We start from the raw sequence: 18139 nt of genomic DNA on the forward strand, positions 1-18139 counted from the left end.
ACTTCTTATATCCTTGAAATTTTCTATTTCTAGGGATGTGGTGCCTGGATTCAGTTCTTCACTACCCAAAACCTGTTCTCTCAAGTTTAAAATTACAGTTTACTACCCCTTTAATCTTTTTGAGGATGAATTGCTCCACACTGTCCACAGCCACAGAGGTTAATGAGGACTTGTTTTTAAGCTTATTTTACTGCTTCTTAATATATGTAAATTGTTGAATGCATATAGCCTGGTTTGTTCTAACCCCTGAAGAAGGAAATATATATCTACAAAAAAATCCCTCTTTTGCTTTCCGAAACATGTTGGGTACCTTGGCCTACATGTTCCACTAATTTGACCTCCTGTCTTGATGTGTGGCGTGTTCCAAGTCCAGCGGCTGTTTCATCTCCTATGTCAGGTGTTTTATTGTATTGTTTTTAGGTGATTTTTGTACAGATAATTTGTATCATACAATTTTTGTATCAATAAAGTTTATATACTTTTTACATAACTTCCTGGGTATACCCACATCTCACTTTTCTCTGTGTCCGCAATATCCTTTGGACCAAATCTCTTTTCTACTATTAATGAAATGTGATCTTAAAAATGAAAATTCTTAGAAGCTTTGTTATCTTTGGACTGTACCTTGGGCTCAGATCTGGAGGCCTTGATTGGGACATCAGTGGTATCTGAAGTTCAGTAGTGGTCACCCTATGAGGATTACGTCTTGGAGTCACTTCCAGAGATCTGTGCTGTGGACTGCAGCTAGAATATCGAGATGGAGAGAGGCGGAGGTGAGGGGAGTTCTTTGGGGTGAGGGCTGATGTATTTAAATTTGGGGAAGCTTGGTGTGGTAGATCTGTCCTTGAAGAGTGTTCGGTATGGATTTGAGTCTGGTAGGAAGGTAAAGGCATAGTATTATTTCCAGAATTATTGAGCTTATTTCCAGAAGCAAAACCATATATAACGAGACCCGAGAAAAAAAAAACGTTATAGACCCCCCTAGCTTTACGATTGCTGTCCTAAAGGCACTTCCATATTACTACATTTTTTTTTCTTAAATCATTAAAACTAAACTCTAGGCAAAAAACGAATTACACCGTTGTTATATCATATAATCGATAATGGTAAAATGTATGATGGCCCGGAGATGGCACAGCACAGATATTCAGTAATCAGAAGCGTGTGCCTTGTTAGAACAAATTTGCAGGACTAGTCACTGACAAAGATACACCAATATATCTCACTAAACTGGGGGTTCCTTGGAGCCATTGTACGTGTATGAACTTACCTATATTTATACTTGTTTCCGAACAGTTTCCACCTGTCTACTAAGTTGGAAAACTGCTGTTAGCACCCCCGTTATGCAAGCTGCAGAGTGAAATAGGAGTGGCTTTAGGATAATGAATGTACTGACGTTATCCACTGAAGATAATTAGTATGCTAACAGATGGCAGATGCTGCAAAAAGACTATTTTTTCTCTCTTTGATGTTAATATCTTAAATGTACATTTGAGAGAAGCTGACACTCAGAGATAGTCTTTTGTAAAGGGGATATACCGGTACATGCCTTGAGAGCGCATATTGAAGGACTATTGGTCTATCCCTTTGTGACTTATTGAATGTTGACAAACAGTCTCCCAATAGAAATGATACAACTAGGATTATTACTACCTATTCAACACAACACAAACAGGTCAGACGTATGCTCAATAAGTACTGGCATCTATTGACCATAGACTCATTACTTGCCCCCATTGTTCCGAACCTACTAGCTCTTGCTTACAGGAGAGCCACTTCTGTGGGTGACAAACTGGTAGATAGAGAATATAAATCATATAAGGGTGATAGATGTCAAACTTTGGGAATCTTTGCATGTGGTGGATGTTCATACTGCCAGTATATGAACAAACATATCCATTAGGGATGAGCCGAACACCCCCCGGTTCGGTTCGTATCAGAACATTCGAACGGACCGAAAGTTCGAACTTTCGAACCCGTTAAAGTCTATGAGACTCAAACGTGAGAAATCAAAAGTGCGAATTTTAAAGGCCAATATGCAAGTTATTGTCCTAAAAAGGGTTTGGGGACCTGGGTCCTGCCCCAGGGGACATGTATCAATGCAAAAAAAAGTTTCAAAAACAGCCGTTTTTTTCAGGAGCAGTGGTTTTAATGATGCTTAAAGTGAAAAAATAAAAGTAAAATATTCCTTTAAATATCGTGCCTGGGGGGTGTCTATAGTATGCCTGTAAAGTGGCACATGTTTCCCGTGTTTAGAACAGTCCCTGCTCAAAATTACATTTCTAAAGGAAAAAAAGTCATTTAAAACTGCTTGCGGCTTTAATGTCACGTCTGGTCCCGGCAATATGGATGAAAATCATTGAGGAAACCCCCGTTAGCCCATTACCAGCCCCTTTGCATCTTGTATGGATATTAAGGGGAACCCCGTACCCAAATAAAAAAAAGGAAAGGCGTTGGGCCCCCAGGCCCTATATACTCTGAACAGCAGTATACAGGCGGTGCAAACAAGACAGGGACTGTAGGTTTGTTCTTAAGTAGAATCTGTTTGTAATTTTGAACTGGTACATTCTTTATGTGTAGCTCCAGCCAAAAAATATATTTTTAAGCTTTTTGGAAAACATAGGGAAGGATTATCACACCTGTAACATTTGTTTTGCTGTCTGTGCACCTGTTCAGAAGATTTCACCTCAGTTTCTGTCCCAATGACAATTGGATTTAGAAAATTTGGGGTTTTTAGTGAAACAAGGAACTCTTACAGGAGAGAATTTCCCTTCCTATGGGTAGATTTCCTCTCACTTCCTGTTGTCTCCTTCCGTTTGCAAGTAGGAGTCGTTTGTAAGTTGGATGTTTGAAAGTAGGGGCCTGCCCTATATACTCTGCAGAAATTTGTTCCTTAGGTGTTGGTGTTGCCACAACACTGTAAGCCCTCACAGTTACTCTTGGTGGGCGCAGGAACGGGCCCTGCTGTTAAATATTAGATCGAGAATAGTAATTACATACCCCTGTTGAACAGGGTCAGAAAAATTGGGCCTTTGGTGGTGGGCGTTGTCGTGGTGTTGCCACAACACTGTATGGCCTCACAGTTACTCTTGGTGGGCACAGGAATGGGCCCTGCTGTGAAATATTAGATCAAGAATTGTAATTATGTGCCCCTGTTAAACAGGGGCTGAAAAATTGGGCCTAAGGCACTGGTGCTGGTGCCACAACACTGCAACCCCTCACAGATACTCTAGTTGGAGCGCAGGAATGCGCCCTGCTGCAAAGTATTGCATCAAAAAATGTAATTACACGCCCCTGTTAAACTGGGGCCGAAAAATTGGGCCTTAGCCACTGGTGGCATGCCCAGAACCAAAAATGTTCTTACAAGCTATCAGCATGAACATTGAGGAGGAAGAGGATTGTCACTCAGCATAACAGGATAGTCACTCAGCATCAGCATAGGCAGTCTTGAAGGGATCTCACATTAAAAAAAAAATTATTCGGTTACATCAGCATCAGGTGCTTGGTAGCTGGTGATCCAAGACTGATTCATTTTTATGAAGGTCAGTCGATCGACCGATTCGGTGAACAGGCGCACCCTGTGATCTGTTACAAAGCCTCCAGCAGCACTGAATGTGCGTTCCGAAAGAACGCTGGATGCAGGACAGGCCAGTAGCTCAATTACATATTGTGCAAGCTCTGGCCAGTGATCCATCCTCAAGACCCAGTAACCCAGAGTATTTTCGGTGGAAAAGGTGTTCAAGTCTGATCTTGCCCCTAGGTATTCCTGCACCATGTGAATCAGACCAATCAATGGTTGCTGGAACCGATCATACCTTGGGGCTGCGGACTAAAAAATTGTCTGAACGCATCGGTCAGACGGCCACCTTCTCCAACACTCCTTCTGTGACTGACCGAAGCCTCAGCAACACGTTGTCCAGGAGGACCAGGAAATTGTAACCTCCCAGGCTCTGGAAATGCGTTGCACAAACCTTTCTGCAAGGCCTCCCGAAGATGTTTCATCCTCTGCTCCCTCTGCGACGGCAAAATAAGGTCCGCAACCTTACCCTTGTAACGTGGTTCAAGGAGGGTTGCCAGCCAGTAATGATGCCTCTCCTTGATACCACGAATACGAGGATCCTTCCGCAGGCTTTGCAGGATCAGGGAGGCCATGCAGCGTAGGTTTGCTGAAGCATTCGGTTCAGAGTACTCTGGGTCACTAAGGACGACATGATCCCCAGCCACCTCCTCCCAGCCACGTACAAGTCCATGGGTTTTTTTGGACTGTAAATGATCCCTTGAAGACTGCTGCTGATGCTGACAATCCTCGCCCTCTTCCTGTGTGATCGGTGGGCACGCAGGAACACTGTCTGGATAAAGGGGACCTTGATAGGTAAGGAAGTCCTCCTCCTACTGCCTCTGTTCTGCCTCAAGTGCCCTGTCCATTATTCCACGCAGCGTGTGCTCCAACAGGTGGACAAGATGGACAGTGTCACTGATGCATGCACTGTCACTGCTCATCATCCTTGTGGCCTCCTCAAATGGTGACAGGACAGTGCATGCATCCCTGATCATGGCCCACTGGTGTGGGGAAAAAATAAAACAAGCTCCCCTGACCATGTCCTGGTGCTATAGTCGCACAGGTACTCATTGATGGCCCTCTGCAGCGTGTGCAGCCGCTGCACCATGGCCAAAGTTAAGTTCCACCTGGTGGGCATGTCACAGATGAGGCGGTTCTTGGGCAGGTTAAATTCCTTTTGGAGGTCAGCCAGCCGAGCACTGGCATTATATGACCGGTGGAAATGCACACAGACTTTTCTGGCCTGCCTCAGGAGGTCAGCCAGCTGAGCACTGGCATTATATGACCGGTGGAAATGCACACAGACTTTTCTGGCCTGCCTCAGGACATCCTGTAAGCCCGGGTACCTGCCCAAAAACTGCTGCACCACCAAGTTAAAGACGTGAGCCAAACAGGGCACATGGGTCAGTTGTCCCTGTCGGAGGGCGGAGAGGAGGTTGGTGCCATTATCACAAACCCCCATTCCTGCCTTAAGCTGGCGTGGCGTCAACCGCCTCTGAGCCTGCCCCTGCAGAGCTGACAGAATCTCTGCCCCAGTGTGGCTCCTGTCCCCCAAGCACACCAGCTCAAGCACCGCATGGCATCTTTTTGTCTGCGTGCTTGTGTAGCCCCTTGAATGCCTACGGAGCACCGCTGGTTCCGAGGACAAATCAGCACAGGAAGAGGCCATGGAGGAAGAAGAAGAGGAGGGGGTGGAGGAGAGAGGTGTGGCAGAATCACCACTAGTAGAATTTTGGAGGCGTGGTGGCAGAACAACCTCCAACACTACTGCACCCTGTCCTGCATCCTTCCCAGCTGCCAGCAGAGTCACCCAGTGCGCGGTGAAAGATAGGTAATGTCCTTGTCCATGCCTGCTGGACCATGAGTCAGCGGTAATATGCACCTTACCCCTGACTGCCCTGTCCAGCGAGGCATGGACATTGCCTTCCACATGCCGGTAGAGAGCCGGAATCGCCTTCCGTGAAAAAAGTGGCGTTTGGGAACCTGCCACTGAGGTACCGCACATTCCACAAACTCACGGAAGGGGGCAGAGTCTACCAACTGAAAAGGCAGCAGTTGAAGTATTAGCAATTTAGCCAAGCTGGCATTTAACCGCTGTGCATGTGGATGGCTGGGAGCGAACTTCTTTCGCCGGTGGAGCAACTGGGGTAGGGAAATCTGCCTGCTAGAATCGGACGTTGGTGTACGGATAGCAGATTGCCCGCAAGTACTTGGCAGTGGCACACCTAGTTCTACACCTTCATTCTTCTCAGTGCAGGTTTCTGAGAGGACTGAAGGTATAGTGGGGTTGGAGATCCCAGCTGATGAGGAGGAGCAAGCAGAGGTCCGCCTTGTTCTTTGGTGTGGGTCTTTTAGGTAGTGTTGCCAACGGGCTGCATGGGAGCTCAACATATGACTGATTAAGCATGTGGTGCTAAAGCGCTTGCTGTCTAGTCCATGCTTGATACGCTTCAGACATATGTTGCAAATAGCAAAGGTGCGATCTGCTGCACACATCTCAAAAGGCCCACACCAAAGAACTTTTGGAATAACGCGCGGAGTCACCAGCGCCCTGCACTTGCGGAGCTCTGCGGTGTGATGCAGTCGTTTGGCTGCCCTTAAGCTGGCCCCTGGAGGGCATCCTGCCTCATTGGAGATGTGCCTCCTCCTCCTCCTCCTCCTCTCTCCTATCAGGCACCCACGTAGTCAGTGAGCTCGTTATCCCTTCCCTCCTCGTCACTGGACTAAACCTGGCAGTATGCTGCAGCTGGGGGAACATGATTGCCAGTTTGTTTTACCTTCTTGGGCAACCCTTCTCTCTGGGCTCACGTTACTGCCTTCCTCAAGCTGGGTACCACCATCGGAGCCTTCAAAACGCTGCGCATCCTCCTGCAGCATGTACCTGACACTGTGGTCGAACAGTTCGGAGGACTCCTCCGGTGGGGCTAGGGAAGGAGTAACTGATGACCTAGAGTCCAAGGAATAGGCCGCTTTAGTACCTGCATTGGCAGCCAAGGTAGCGTGGGTGACACAGGATGAGGAGAATGAGGACGGCTTGGTCATCCACTCTACCAACTCTTCAGCATGTTGTGGTTCAACACGGCCAGCTGCCGAGAAAAAAGACAAGCATGCCCCACGGCCATGTGCTGATGAGGATGCACCGTGTCCACGACCAGCACTGTTGCCTCTAGACACAGAGCCTGCTTGCCCTCTTTTATTGGCCTGTGACTGTCTGCCTCACTTGTTGGCCTTCCAGACATACTGTCTTTGATGTATTGAAATAGGTACACAAGGAATGGCCTACAGTGAGATGTAGCTGCACAAAGCTCGGATGTATATATATATATACTGATTATACTGCAGCTAGCTGAATCGCCTGCCTGCCTGTAGCATTATTAAAAAGAGAACACCAGCAATGGTCTGCAGTTAGCTTTAGTTGCACACTGCACAGGATACAGTACACTGACTGAAAATACTGCAGCTGCCTTCCTGAGGTATTATTAGAAAGAGAACACCAGCAATTGTCTGCAGTTAGCTTTAGTTGCACATTGTGCACAGGATACAGTACACTGACTGAAAATACTGCAGCTGCCTGCCTATAAGTAAATTACGAAGAGAATAACAGGAACGGATCTAGCTAAACTGAATACAGTGTGTATATATATATATATATATATATATATATATATATATATATAAAAAAAACACACACACAACACCTGGTATGCATATGTATACACAATACACTGACTGAAAATACTGCAGCTGCCTGCCTGAGGTATTAGAAAGAGAACACCAGCAATTGTCTGCAGTTAGCTTTAGTTGCTCACTGCACAGGATACGGTACACTGACTGAAAATATTGCAGCTGCCTGCCTGTAAGTATATTAGGAAGAGAATAACAGGAACAGATCTAGCTAAACTGAATACAGTGTATATTTTATATATATATATATATATATATATATATATATATATATATATATATATATATATATATATATATATATATACACATATACACACACACACACACACACACACAACACCTGGGATGCATATATATATATATACACACACATACACACACACACACACACACACACACACACACACACACACAATACACTGACTGCAGCTAACTGACTCACTTGCCTGCTCTATCTAACTCAAAATGAAATGACACTGTATCTCTCTCTATCTCTCTCTCAACGCCGGAACACACTACACAGGGCCGACATGCAGGCGGCCTTATATAGTGTGGGGCTTGTACTAAATCCCCTGAGGCATAATCCCCTGAGGCATAATTGGCCATAGCCACCCTGCCTTTGGCCAATTATGACTCTCCGTTCTTACCGCGCTGTGATTGGCCAAAGAATGCGGGTCATAGTGCATGCTTGGCCAATCATCAGCCAACCTACTTACATGTGAATGTGGGTACTACTACGTCGGGAAGACTATTAATAAATTTTGGAAACGTATATATCAATATCTATCCACCATACGCAAACGAGATCCTGATGTACCCATTGGTCACCATATGGCATTAGTTCATCCAAAATCAAGATATACTTACTATACTTTTTGGCACTTGATCGAGTACATTTTCACTCAAGGGGAGGTGACTTTAATAAGCGTCTCCTCCAATGTGAATTAAGATGGATATTTAATTTACAGGCCACCTTACCTCCCGGCCTCAATGAGGCATTCAATTTCAAGTCTTTTCTTCCTGGCTTTGTTTCAGGAGGTTGTGAGTTGCATTTGTAATGCCCTACTCCCCTTCTCCCTGCTGTTCCTTTGATCTTTCTGGATTAACATCTCTATGTATCATCTTGAACCATGCTCACATCACTAGTTATATATCGGTCCAATCATAGGTGATGATATATGAGGGTTATACGACTAAAATCTCAATAAGGCATTCTACACCGAAATCTCGCTGTTAATATAGCCTTTTCTCTTTTTTTCTTATTCCTCTAGATGATGATGATGTAAATTGCATACAATTATATTACATGTTTATGAGAAAATGTATCTCTATTGATATATGGATCTATGGTTATCAATTTCAATGCAATGGGTATGATTTGACTATTGAATAAACGATATACATGTTGCTAATTGCTGCCATCTATATATTTAAATACATTTTTTATTTTTATTTGTATTATTAACCTTTCCTTTTCTTCCCTCTTGTTTATTGTATGTTTGTGCTGAACCATTCTATTCCTGTATACATGTTGGCTGCCATTCCTCTACTTGGCCACTAGATGGTGCAATATGCGTGTTCGGGTCCGTGCCATGCTTCGCGCATGCCAGGCGGGTGGGCTCCTCCTGTGCATGGCTAATGGGTTGCGGAGGTCCGTGTAATCCCCACCTATGCCTTTGCGCAGGAGTAAGCCTTTGTATGTCCCCATCGGATGCAATGCATTGCACTGATGGGGACTTCCTCTTTCGCCAGTGACGCGTGATGCCATCATGCTCCTCGGGGCGTGGCTGCGCCGCACGCCCCTTCTTCAGGGAGATACTTTGAGTTCCTATTTCAGCTGCTCTTCATTGCGGCTGATTAAATGGAATTACCAGCAATATACTATTAGGTTGCTTGATTGGCCTTTCACACAGCTTTTTACTATTTAAGATGCACACCTGCATCCAGCGTTCTCTCAGTCTGAGGACTGCTGCTTGGCTGTTTGCACCATACTTATTCCATCTCCAGTGAAAGGTAAAACTATTTTTGACCAAGCAATTTAGGGCATTGTGTGCCTGTTTTGCTAAGTCACTACAACTTGATGTTTTATTAACATCATAAAATTACATTTAATTGCCTTAACTAAATCTAGGGTCTTTCCTCTATGACTTTTCAGATAATGTTTTTTGCTGAGTATATACCAGGGAGTCTCTTGCATGTGTGAAGCACTTGATCGCCCCCTGTCTGCGCAGCCGCACATCTACAGGTCCTTGTTTGAGCCTTTCCATCCAGCGCGGTGTATATGCCATTGTTTTTATGTTTTTTTCTATGTTGTTTCTATGAAATCCATACCGTACCTTTGACTTGAAACAATATATAAATCAATTATAAGATATTAATTGTTTTCACATATTACTGCACACATATTATGTATCATATTTGTGTTGCAGACAAAGATAAAGTCACCCAAAGTAAATCACCCCTGATGAAGGAAAATATGTACCAATAAAGATTTCCGAAACATGTCGGGATGCAAGCTACAAATCTCTATGAACTGTCCTCAGTTTGACTTTGGCAGTACCTTGATCATTAGCCTTGGGTTTGATATATTTTGATTTATATGTATATTCATGTATTATGAATTTCATTGGTGTACTCTGTATAACATTTTTTAATGATTGTTGTCTGTTGGCAATACATACTGTTTTGTATCTAAATAAAAGTGGCACAGAGTTGCCTTTTACATATTTCTAAATCTCTATACGTTTCTCTGCCTAAAAAGTCCAAGGGGGCGGCTCCTTATGCACTAGTTGCATGTTCTCTATGCTTAATTACACCGTTGATATATCATATAATCGATAATGGTAAAATATAGGATGGCCCGGAGATGGCACAGCACAGATATTCAGTAATCAGAAGCGTGTGCCTAGTTTGAACAAATCTGCAGGACTAGCCACTGACAAAGATACACAAATATATCTCAGTAAACTGGGGGTTCCTTGGCGCCATTGTAAGTGTATGGACTTACCTATATTTATACTTGTTCCCGAACAGTTTCCACCTGTCTACTAAGTTGGAAAACTGCTGTTAGCAACTCAGTTATGCAAGCTGCAGAGTGAAATGGGGGTGGCTTTAGGATAATGAATGTACTGACGTTATCCACTGAAGATAATTAGTATGCTAACAGATGGCAGATTCTGCAAAAAGACTATTTTTTCTCTTTGATGTAAATATCTTCAATCTACATTTGAGGGACAGTATTGCAGTAACTGAGGAATGTGTTACTTTTTTTATTGTTTTCGAAAAAACACATATACAAACAAACAGTAAGGACCGCTCACCACAGTACAGCGAGCTGTCCCAAAAATAAAGAAAAGAAGTTATACAGTACACACCAAAAAAAAAAGTGCATAAAGACACCAATATGAACATTGCCCGCGAAGCTTGTCAACTCAACCCACACCACTCCCTCAATCCCTCATTACATACTTAACCAAAATATAAGGATCCATGTGAAAAAAACACCCCCGCTCTGTCTAGGGGATATGAGATACGAAACCCACCATACATTTAGCACAGAAGGACTATGTACCCGCTCCTTCAAAGGTAATGAGATGCATATCGTAACCGCTAATAGGACAGAAAGGATAACTTCAAACAAATGTGATATTTAATCTGTTATAGGGCGTACACACGGTCGGACTTTGTTCGGACATTCCGACAACAAAATCCTAGGATTTTTTCCGACGGATGTTGGCTCAAACTTGTCTTGCATACACATGGTCACACAAAGTTGTCAGAAAATCCGATCGTTCTAAACGCGGTGACGTAAAACACGTACGTCGGGACTATAAACGGGGCAGTGGCCAATAGCTTTCATCTCTTTATTTAATCTGAGCATGCGTGGCACTTTGTCCGTCAGATTTGTGTACACACACGATCGGAATTTCCGACAACGGATTTTGTTGTCGGAAAATTTTATCTCCTGCTCTCCAACTTTGTGTGTCGGAAAATCCAATGGAAAATGTCCGATGGAGCCCACACACGGTCGGAATTTCCGACAACACGCTCCGATCGGACATTTTCCATCGGAAAATCCGACCGTGTGTACGGGGCATTACAGTGAGAGGTGAAGCTATCCATCCCCCCAGATCTTCTCAAATTTCAGAAGCGCCCCCCTGTTCAAATATGTGGCTTTGTAAAAGGGCAGAGTTGCAGACATTTATACAATGCCTTGCAAAAGTATTCACCCCCTTGGCTTTTTACTTATTTTGTTACATTACAGCCTTTAGTTCAATGTTTTTTTAATCTGAATTATATGTGATGGCTCAGAACACAATAGTCTAAGTTGGTGAAGTAATATTAGAAAAATATATACATAAAACTATTTTTCAGAAATAAAAAAACTGATAATTGGCATGTGCATATGTATTCACCCCCTTTGTTATGAATCCCATAAAAAGCTCTGGTGTAACCAATTACCTTCAGAAGTCACATAATTAATGAAATGATGTCCACCTGTGTGCAATCTAAGTGTCACATGATCTGTCATTATATATACACATCTTTTTTGAAAGGCCCCAGAGGCTGCAACACCTAAGCAAGAGGCACCACTAACCAAACACTGCCATGAAGACCAAGGAACTCTCCAAACAAGTAAGGGACAATGTTGTTGAGAAGTACAAGTCAGGGTTAGGTTATAAAAAAAATATCCAAATCTTTGATGATCCCTAGGAGCACCATCAAATCCATCATAAGGAAATGGAAAGAACATGGCACAACAGCAAACCTGCACACCAAAACTCACAGACCGGACAAGGAGGGCATCAGAGAGGCAGCACAGAGACCTAAGGTAACCCTGGAGGAGCTGCAGAGTTCCACAGCAGAGACTGGAGTATCTGTACATAGGATAACAAAAAGCCGTACGCTCCATAGAGTTGGGCTTTATGGCACAGTGGCCAGAAGAAAACCATTACTTTCAGCAAAAAATGAAATGGCACTTTTGAGTTTGCGAATAGGCATGTGGGAGACTCCGAAAATGTATGGAGGAAGGTGCTCTGGTCTGATGAGACTAAAATTGAACTTTTGGCCATCAAAGAAAACGCTATATCTGGCGCAAACCCAACACATCACCCAAAGAACACCATCCCCACAGTGAAACATGGTGGTGGCAGCATGATGGATGGTGCTAAATATAGGGATATTCTTTTTTTTTTTACAAATAACGTGTTTGTTTATTTGAGAAGAGTATACATTTACAGAATACAGGCATTATTAGCATATTCAGAGTGGCAATATACATGACAAAATAAACATCATATTCAAATTGGCATTTACTTTCCATCATAAGAATAATGTATGAAGTATGTGCTACTTTTTGCCTATACAACCCAGCTACTGCATGATTTGTGTATATATATTATCCAATTAGGTATGTGTTCAGCATACCGTAGAATTTTCAGTTGTTTCGTGGCATGTGGCTGCATTTTCTAACCAAGAGTCCCAAATTTTGCCATATTTGGCCGGACAGCCCCTGTGGGCATAAATTTATTTTTTATAGGGTAGAACAGTATTAATGGCAGATATCCATTCCTGGATTGTCGGTGCAGTTGCCCTTAACCATTTTCTCGCTATAAGTAATCTAGCAACAAATAGTGATTCCTGCAGAAATAAAATGTGGAATTTGTCTGATTCTGGGTCTGGGAACACTCCCAGTAAACATTGTTTGGGGCATAACTTCAAGGGAGACCCCATTTTGTTGTGTATAAATTGCACTATGTGGGACCAGTAGTCTTGTATAAGTGGGCAGGACCAAATGAGATGAAAGAAGGAGCTAGTAGGACTGTTACATCTGGGGCAGAGTGGATTATAGTCAGGTTTGTATTTGGCCAGGCGGATGGGGGTCAGATAGGTTCTATGGACAATATATAATTGTATGAGACGGTCTGAGAGCCTAGCAGAAACTTTCTTGCAGTTGTCCAATGCATCCTCCCATTCCTCATCCTCCATCTCCCCCACGTCACCAACCCATCTATCTTTCAATCTGTAGGCAAGTAACGTGGCTGTGGGGCGAAGCAAGGAGTAGTAGAATACTGAAATAAGTTTTAATGAATCCTGCCCCTTTATTATACTTAAAATATCCAATTGTTCTAGGTTAGGAGGAATATCACGAAATTGGGTCTGGAGAGCGTGACGGAGCTGGAGGTATCGGAAGTGCATGGAGTTTTGGAGGTTAAATTCATCTTTGAGTTGTTGAAACAATTTAAGGGTAGTGCCACAATAGACATCAGATAAGCTCCGCACACCCTGAGTGAGCCATAGGTTGTGGTCCGGTATGGTTAACAGTTCTTTTAGGCCTGGGTTATCCCAAAGTGGTGTGTGTGAATGTGTGAACGGTGACTTCAGTCTGCGTCTTACCACCTCCCAAATTTTACTATGGGTATACAATAATTCTCTGCGGTTTCCCAGCACCCAAGGGTCTATTGGGTCCCTAAATAGAATTTGAAAAGGGTGGGTATATAAATGAGAATATGGGGAACATATCAGGGCCAGGTATCTGTCTTTGTCTTGTTTATCAATATAATAGAAATGCGAAAGTTGTGCTGCCAAATAATAAAGATTGAAGTCAGGCAATGCTGTGCCCCCTAAATCCGTGGGGTTCTTTAGCACTTGCCAAGACAGTTTGTGTCGGGATTTACCCCACACAAAGGAGTTGAGAATAGCTTCAATTAATTTAAATATTCTAAGGGGTAAATAAACCGGAGCATGCCATAAAGCGTATAGGAACTTGGGGAGCAGAACCATTTCTATTAAATTTACACGGCCCATTACACCCAGGGGAAGTTTAGCCCAGGCCTGCGTCTTAACCTTCAGAGTCGTTATCAGGAGTTCTCTGTTCAATTTGACGAATTCTTCAGGGGAGCTGGTAATCATGCCTAGGTATTTCATGGAACTAAACCGGATAAGGGGGGGGAGAGGCTTGCGTTTTTGTTGGGGAGCTTATATCAATAGGGAGGATCTGGTATTTGTCCCAATTTATCTTTAAGCCTGAGTAATTTCCAAATGTTTGTATTGCTTCTAGTGCTGTCTTTAGTGAGGGTCCGGCATCTTCTAGATATAATAGCATATCGTCGGCATATAGACTTATTGTCTCCACCAAACTCCCACAACTCAGACCCTTGATTCCTGGGTGTGATCTAAGTGAGGCTGCAAGGGGTTCCACCGCCAGGGCATATAGTAAGGGGGAAAGTAAGCATCTCTGGCATGTGCCCCTTGAGAGGGGGAAGGCGTCAGAGACTATCCCATTAACCAGTATCCTGGCACTAGGGCTTTGATATAATAATTGGATCCACCTGATAAAATTATGTCCGAATCCAAAGCTTGCTAGGCATTCCCAGAGCCTGGTATGCCCATTCTACAGAATCGAACGCCTTCACGGCGTCTAAAGACACCACGACTCTGGATCCCATCTGGTCATGCCCAGCTTGCAGATTCATGTATAATCTGCGGAGGATGAATGCCGTATTTTTTGCCGGCATATAAACCCAGTCTGACCGCATGGATGAGGGTAAAAATCACCTTATTTAGCCGCAGCGCCAGGACCTTGGCCAAGATCTTAATGTGTAATTTAAGAAGGGATATTGGACGGTATGACTCTCGAAATTTTAAGTCTTTGCCGGGTTTAGGTATGAGTACTATAAAGGCCTCACACATAGATTTGGGCAGGGAGCCAGTTTTAAATATGTGAGAGAATAGTTTGTGTAACTTAGGGATCAAGGATTCACTGTATGCTGCATAAAATTCTAAGGGGAGGCTGTCCGAACCCAGTGCTTTTGCTGCGTTTAGGTGTGATATAGCCTCCAACATCTCCACCTGTGATTGGGAAAGTGTGGGTAGTTCTATATTAGCTAGTAGGTCCTCGATCTCCGCTTTGGGATTGTGACCCGTAGAAGAATATAGGGATGTAAAGAAGGAGCGGAACTCCCCCGCCACCTCATCCGGATCAGTGATCAATACATTATCCGTGCCCTTAAGGGAAACCACGATAGGCAGTCTGTGATCCATATGTGCCAAGTATGCAAGGAGTTGTCCTGCCCTCTCTCCACACTCATACATCCTCTGTTTGCTATAAAATATTTTCCTCTCAGCTTTTTCAAAATGGAGGCTATTTACCATTCGGGCTTGCAATTTTAATTGGTCTGCTATGGATGGTAAGGGATTGTTGGAAAAGTCTTTCTCTATATCTACTAGGTTTTGCTCAGCCTGCCTAACCACTTGTGAGGAGGTTTTTCTATACATGGCAGTAGATTGGTGAGTGTCATACGGGCATGGCATTTAAAAGCATCCCATACCATATCGAATGGCGCCGTGTCACTATTGGTTTGGAAGAAGATATCCCATTTCGTCCCCATCTCCTCCATACCAGGAACCACCTTTAACCAGAAGGGGTTGAGTTTCCATGTATAGGTAGTGGAGGGGGTGTTGAGTTTGAACTCAGCCCAATATGGTGCGTGGTCCGAAAGTACATGGGGACAAAAACCCACATCACCAAGAATTGGGAGAAGGGAGCGAGATATTAGTATGAGGTCTATTCTTGACATTGAGTTGTGCGTAGCTGAAAAACATGAAAACTTCTTATCATGTGGGTGACAGTGTCTCCAGGTGTCTATTAAAGCCATTGAGAAATTTTCCAAATCTCGTGTATGATTGGGAGAGGTTGTCAGGGGGAATCATTGTCAATCTGTCCATTTCCCTATCTGTTATATTATTAAAGCCCCCCATCCAGAGAGCAGGGACAGTAGGATATTGGGACATAAGAGACCCTCTATTAACACAGCAAATTGAAAAGGAGGAGGTATGTAAAACTCAATTATCAGAAGCTCCAGACCGTTTATTTTGGCATGTAAAAGAAGGAATCTACCTTGGGGGTCAGATCTCAGTGTCAAAAAATGAATTGTGCCGTTTTGGCCACCAATATTGCAACTCCTCTGGAATTAGCTTTATAAGGAGCCTGATATAACCAGCCTACCCACGGCTTTTTGAGCGATAGTAAAAGGTGGCCTATAAGATGGGTCTCTACCAAAACCATAATGTCTGCGTGCTGTGCTTTGAGAAATGATAGGGCTGCGTTTCTCTTTGGCCTAGCTCTAATACCGTGCACATTCCATATAATACATTTTAACTTAGTCATAGCATGGATAAGCATCTAATATTGTCCTCGACACCCCGACCCCCCGCCTAGTTGGCACAGCCCCACCCACATGTTAGAGGGCCCGCCATGTCTTCCGAGGCATCCAGGTCAGCGAAGACATGATATTTAACCAAAATTTATCAGGGTACAAGTAACGAGACATGTATAGGGCCTCAGTGGATCGTACACATATCCTACCAGCAATCGAATGCCTGCAAATAGAACTCTTCTCTGCATTTAGTAATTGCAATACATAAAGTAAACAGTAAAACTTTTGTAATTTTGAAAATAACACGCTGGCGTGTCCGGACAGGCAGCCCCTTCTGAATATCTCAGGGGCAATCCGCCGAGATCGGACAGACTACGGAAACAAAACTTGTGCTAAATAGCAAACGTTACATGCGAAACACAAAAAAGCGGGGCCTGTTAAAGCTCCCGTATCTAGTGGAACGATTATCCGCTGTAGAGCGGACAGTAGCATGAGGAGTGAGACTCCCAGTACATAACCGCCAGGATAACATACAAGGGGGGAACAGGAGAAGGTGTAAATGTGAGTCTGTTTCCTGGGGGTTACAACGGGTGGTAGCTTGCCACTGGGGTCAAATGTACTGGGCAATGGATATGGAGTGTCTCAAAGGGGAATGGTACAGGATGGCCTGCACCCACAAAAGGAGCTAAGTATTAAAAAAGGGGTGAACACTAGATATGTCCAGGGGAGAAGAGTTGCATGGGAGTGGTGGTGGGTGGAAGTCTCCAGATTTTAAACTGGCGTTAAGTAAGGGCTTCTTAGTACAGTACCTGAGTAGAAAGTAGTCTAATGCACACTGAAGTATTAAATGTTCAGGTAGACATCCACTGCGGCTTAAATCAATCAATAGTCAGTTCCAGTAAGTTATAACTTTAGGATGGTATTTGGTCGGGTGCTGCTCTGTCCTCCAACCACTCAAGAACAGCTTCTGGTGTGTCGAAAAAATGTGCCCAGTCCTCTCCGACGACCCGGAGCCTGGCTGGAAACAGCATCGCATAGGAGTAATGTTGAATCCGTAGTTGTCTTTTGGCTTCCGTAAATTTCGCTCGCTTCTTCTGAACCTCCGCGGAGAAGTCCGGGAAAACTTTAATTTCTTCATTCTTGAAGGGGATGTTGCCTTTCATCCTAGTGAGACGGAGGACCACATCCCGGTCTCAGAAATTCAACATCTTTGCGATGAACGTACGAGGAGCTGCGCCTTGGGGAGGAGGTCTGGCCATCAGTCTGTGGGCTCTCTCCACTACGAATGATGTGGAAAACTCAGCCCGCCCGAATGTAGAGGTAAGTTCTCCAAAAAAGAAGGGGGGGGGTCGGAACCCTCTGCTCCCTCAGGTAATCCCACAAAACGCAGATTGCACCTCCTCAATCTGTTTTCCATCTCATCTTGTTTGACAAGCACCGCATTTAGCTGATGTTGCAGACGTTCGGTTGTGACTTGTAATGGCGGCATCTCGTCTTCAACCCGACCAATGCGGGCCTCCTGCTCTGTTACCCGGTCTCTCAACTTCTGCATGGCTTGGCGGATCAAAGACACGTCCACCTTTACCTCCTCTATTTTGCAGGTGAGAGTGCTTTTGCAATCCAAAATGGCTTCCAGCACGCGGGCAGTATCCTCTGCGACGAGTCCACCGAAGGAGGCGAGTCAGCGCCATTTTCGTCCAAGGCCCCCTTTTCTTGATGGCGATATTTAGCCAAT

General features: G+C 44.1%; 1 protein-coding gene across 1 annotated transcript in view; it reads right to left on the reverse strand.

Annotated features, from left to right (window-relative positions):
- Positions 1-18139, reverse strand: part of KCNH3 (potassium voltage-gated channel subfamily H member 3) — a 153845-nt gene that overhangs the window by 17180 nt on the left and 118526 nt on the right. Inside the window, exon 13 of the mRNA XM_073614022.1 lies at positions 625-872. Coding sequence (XP_073470123.1) covers positions 625-872 — 248 coding nt within the window. The remainder of the gene's footprint in view (positions 1-624; positions 873-18139) is intronic.

This window comes from Aquarana catesbeiana, linkage group LG02 (genome assembly GCF_042186555.1).
Source record: "Aquarana catesbeiana isolate 2022-GZ linkage group LG02, ASM4218655v1, whole genome shotgun sequence".
In the NCBI taxonomy this organism is placed as follows: Eukaryota; Metazoa; Chordata; class Amphibia; order Anura; family Ranidae; genus Aquarana; species Aquarana catesbeiana.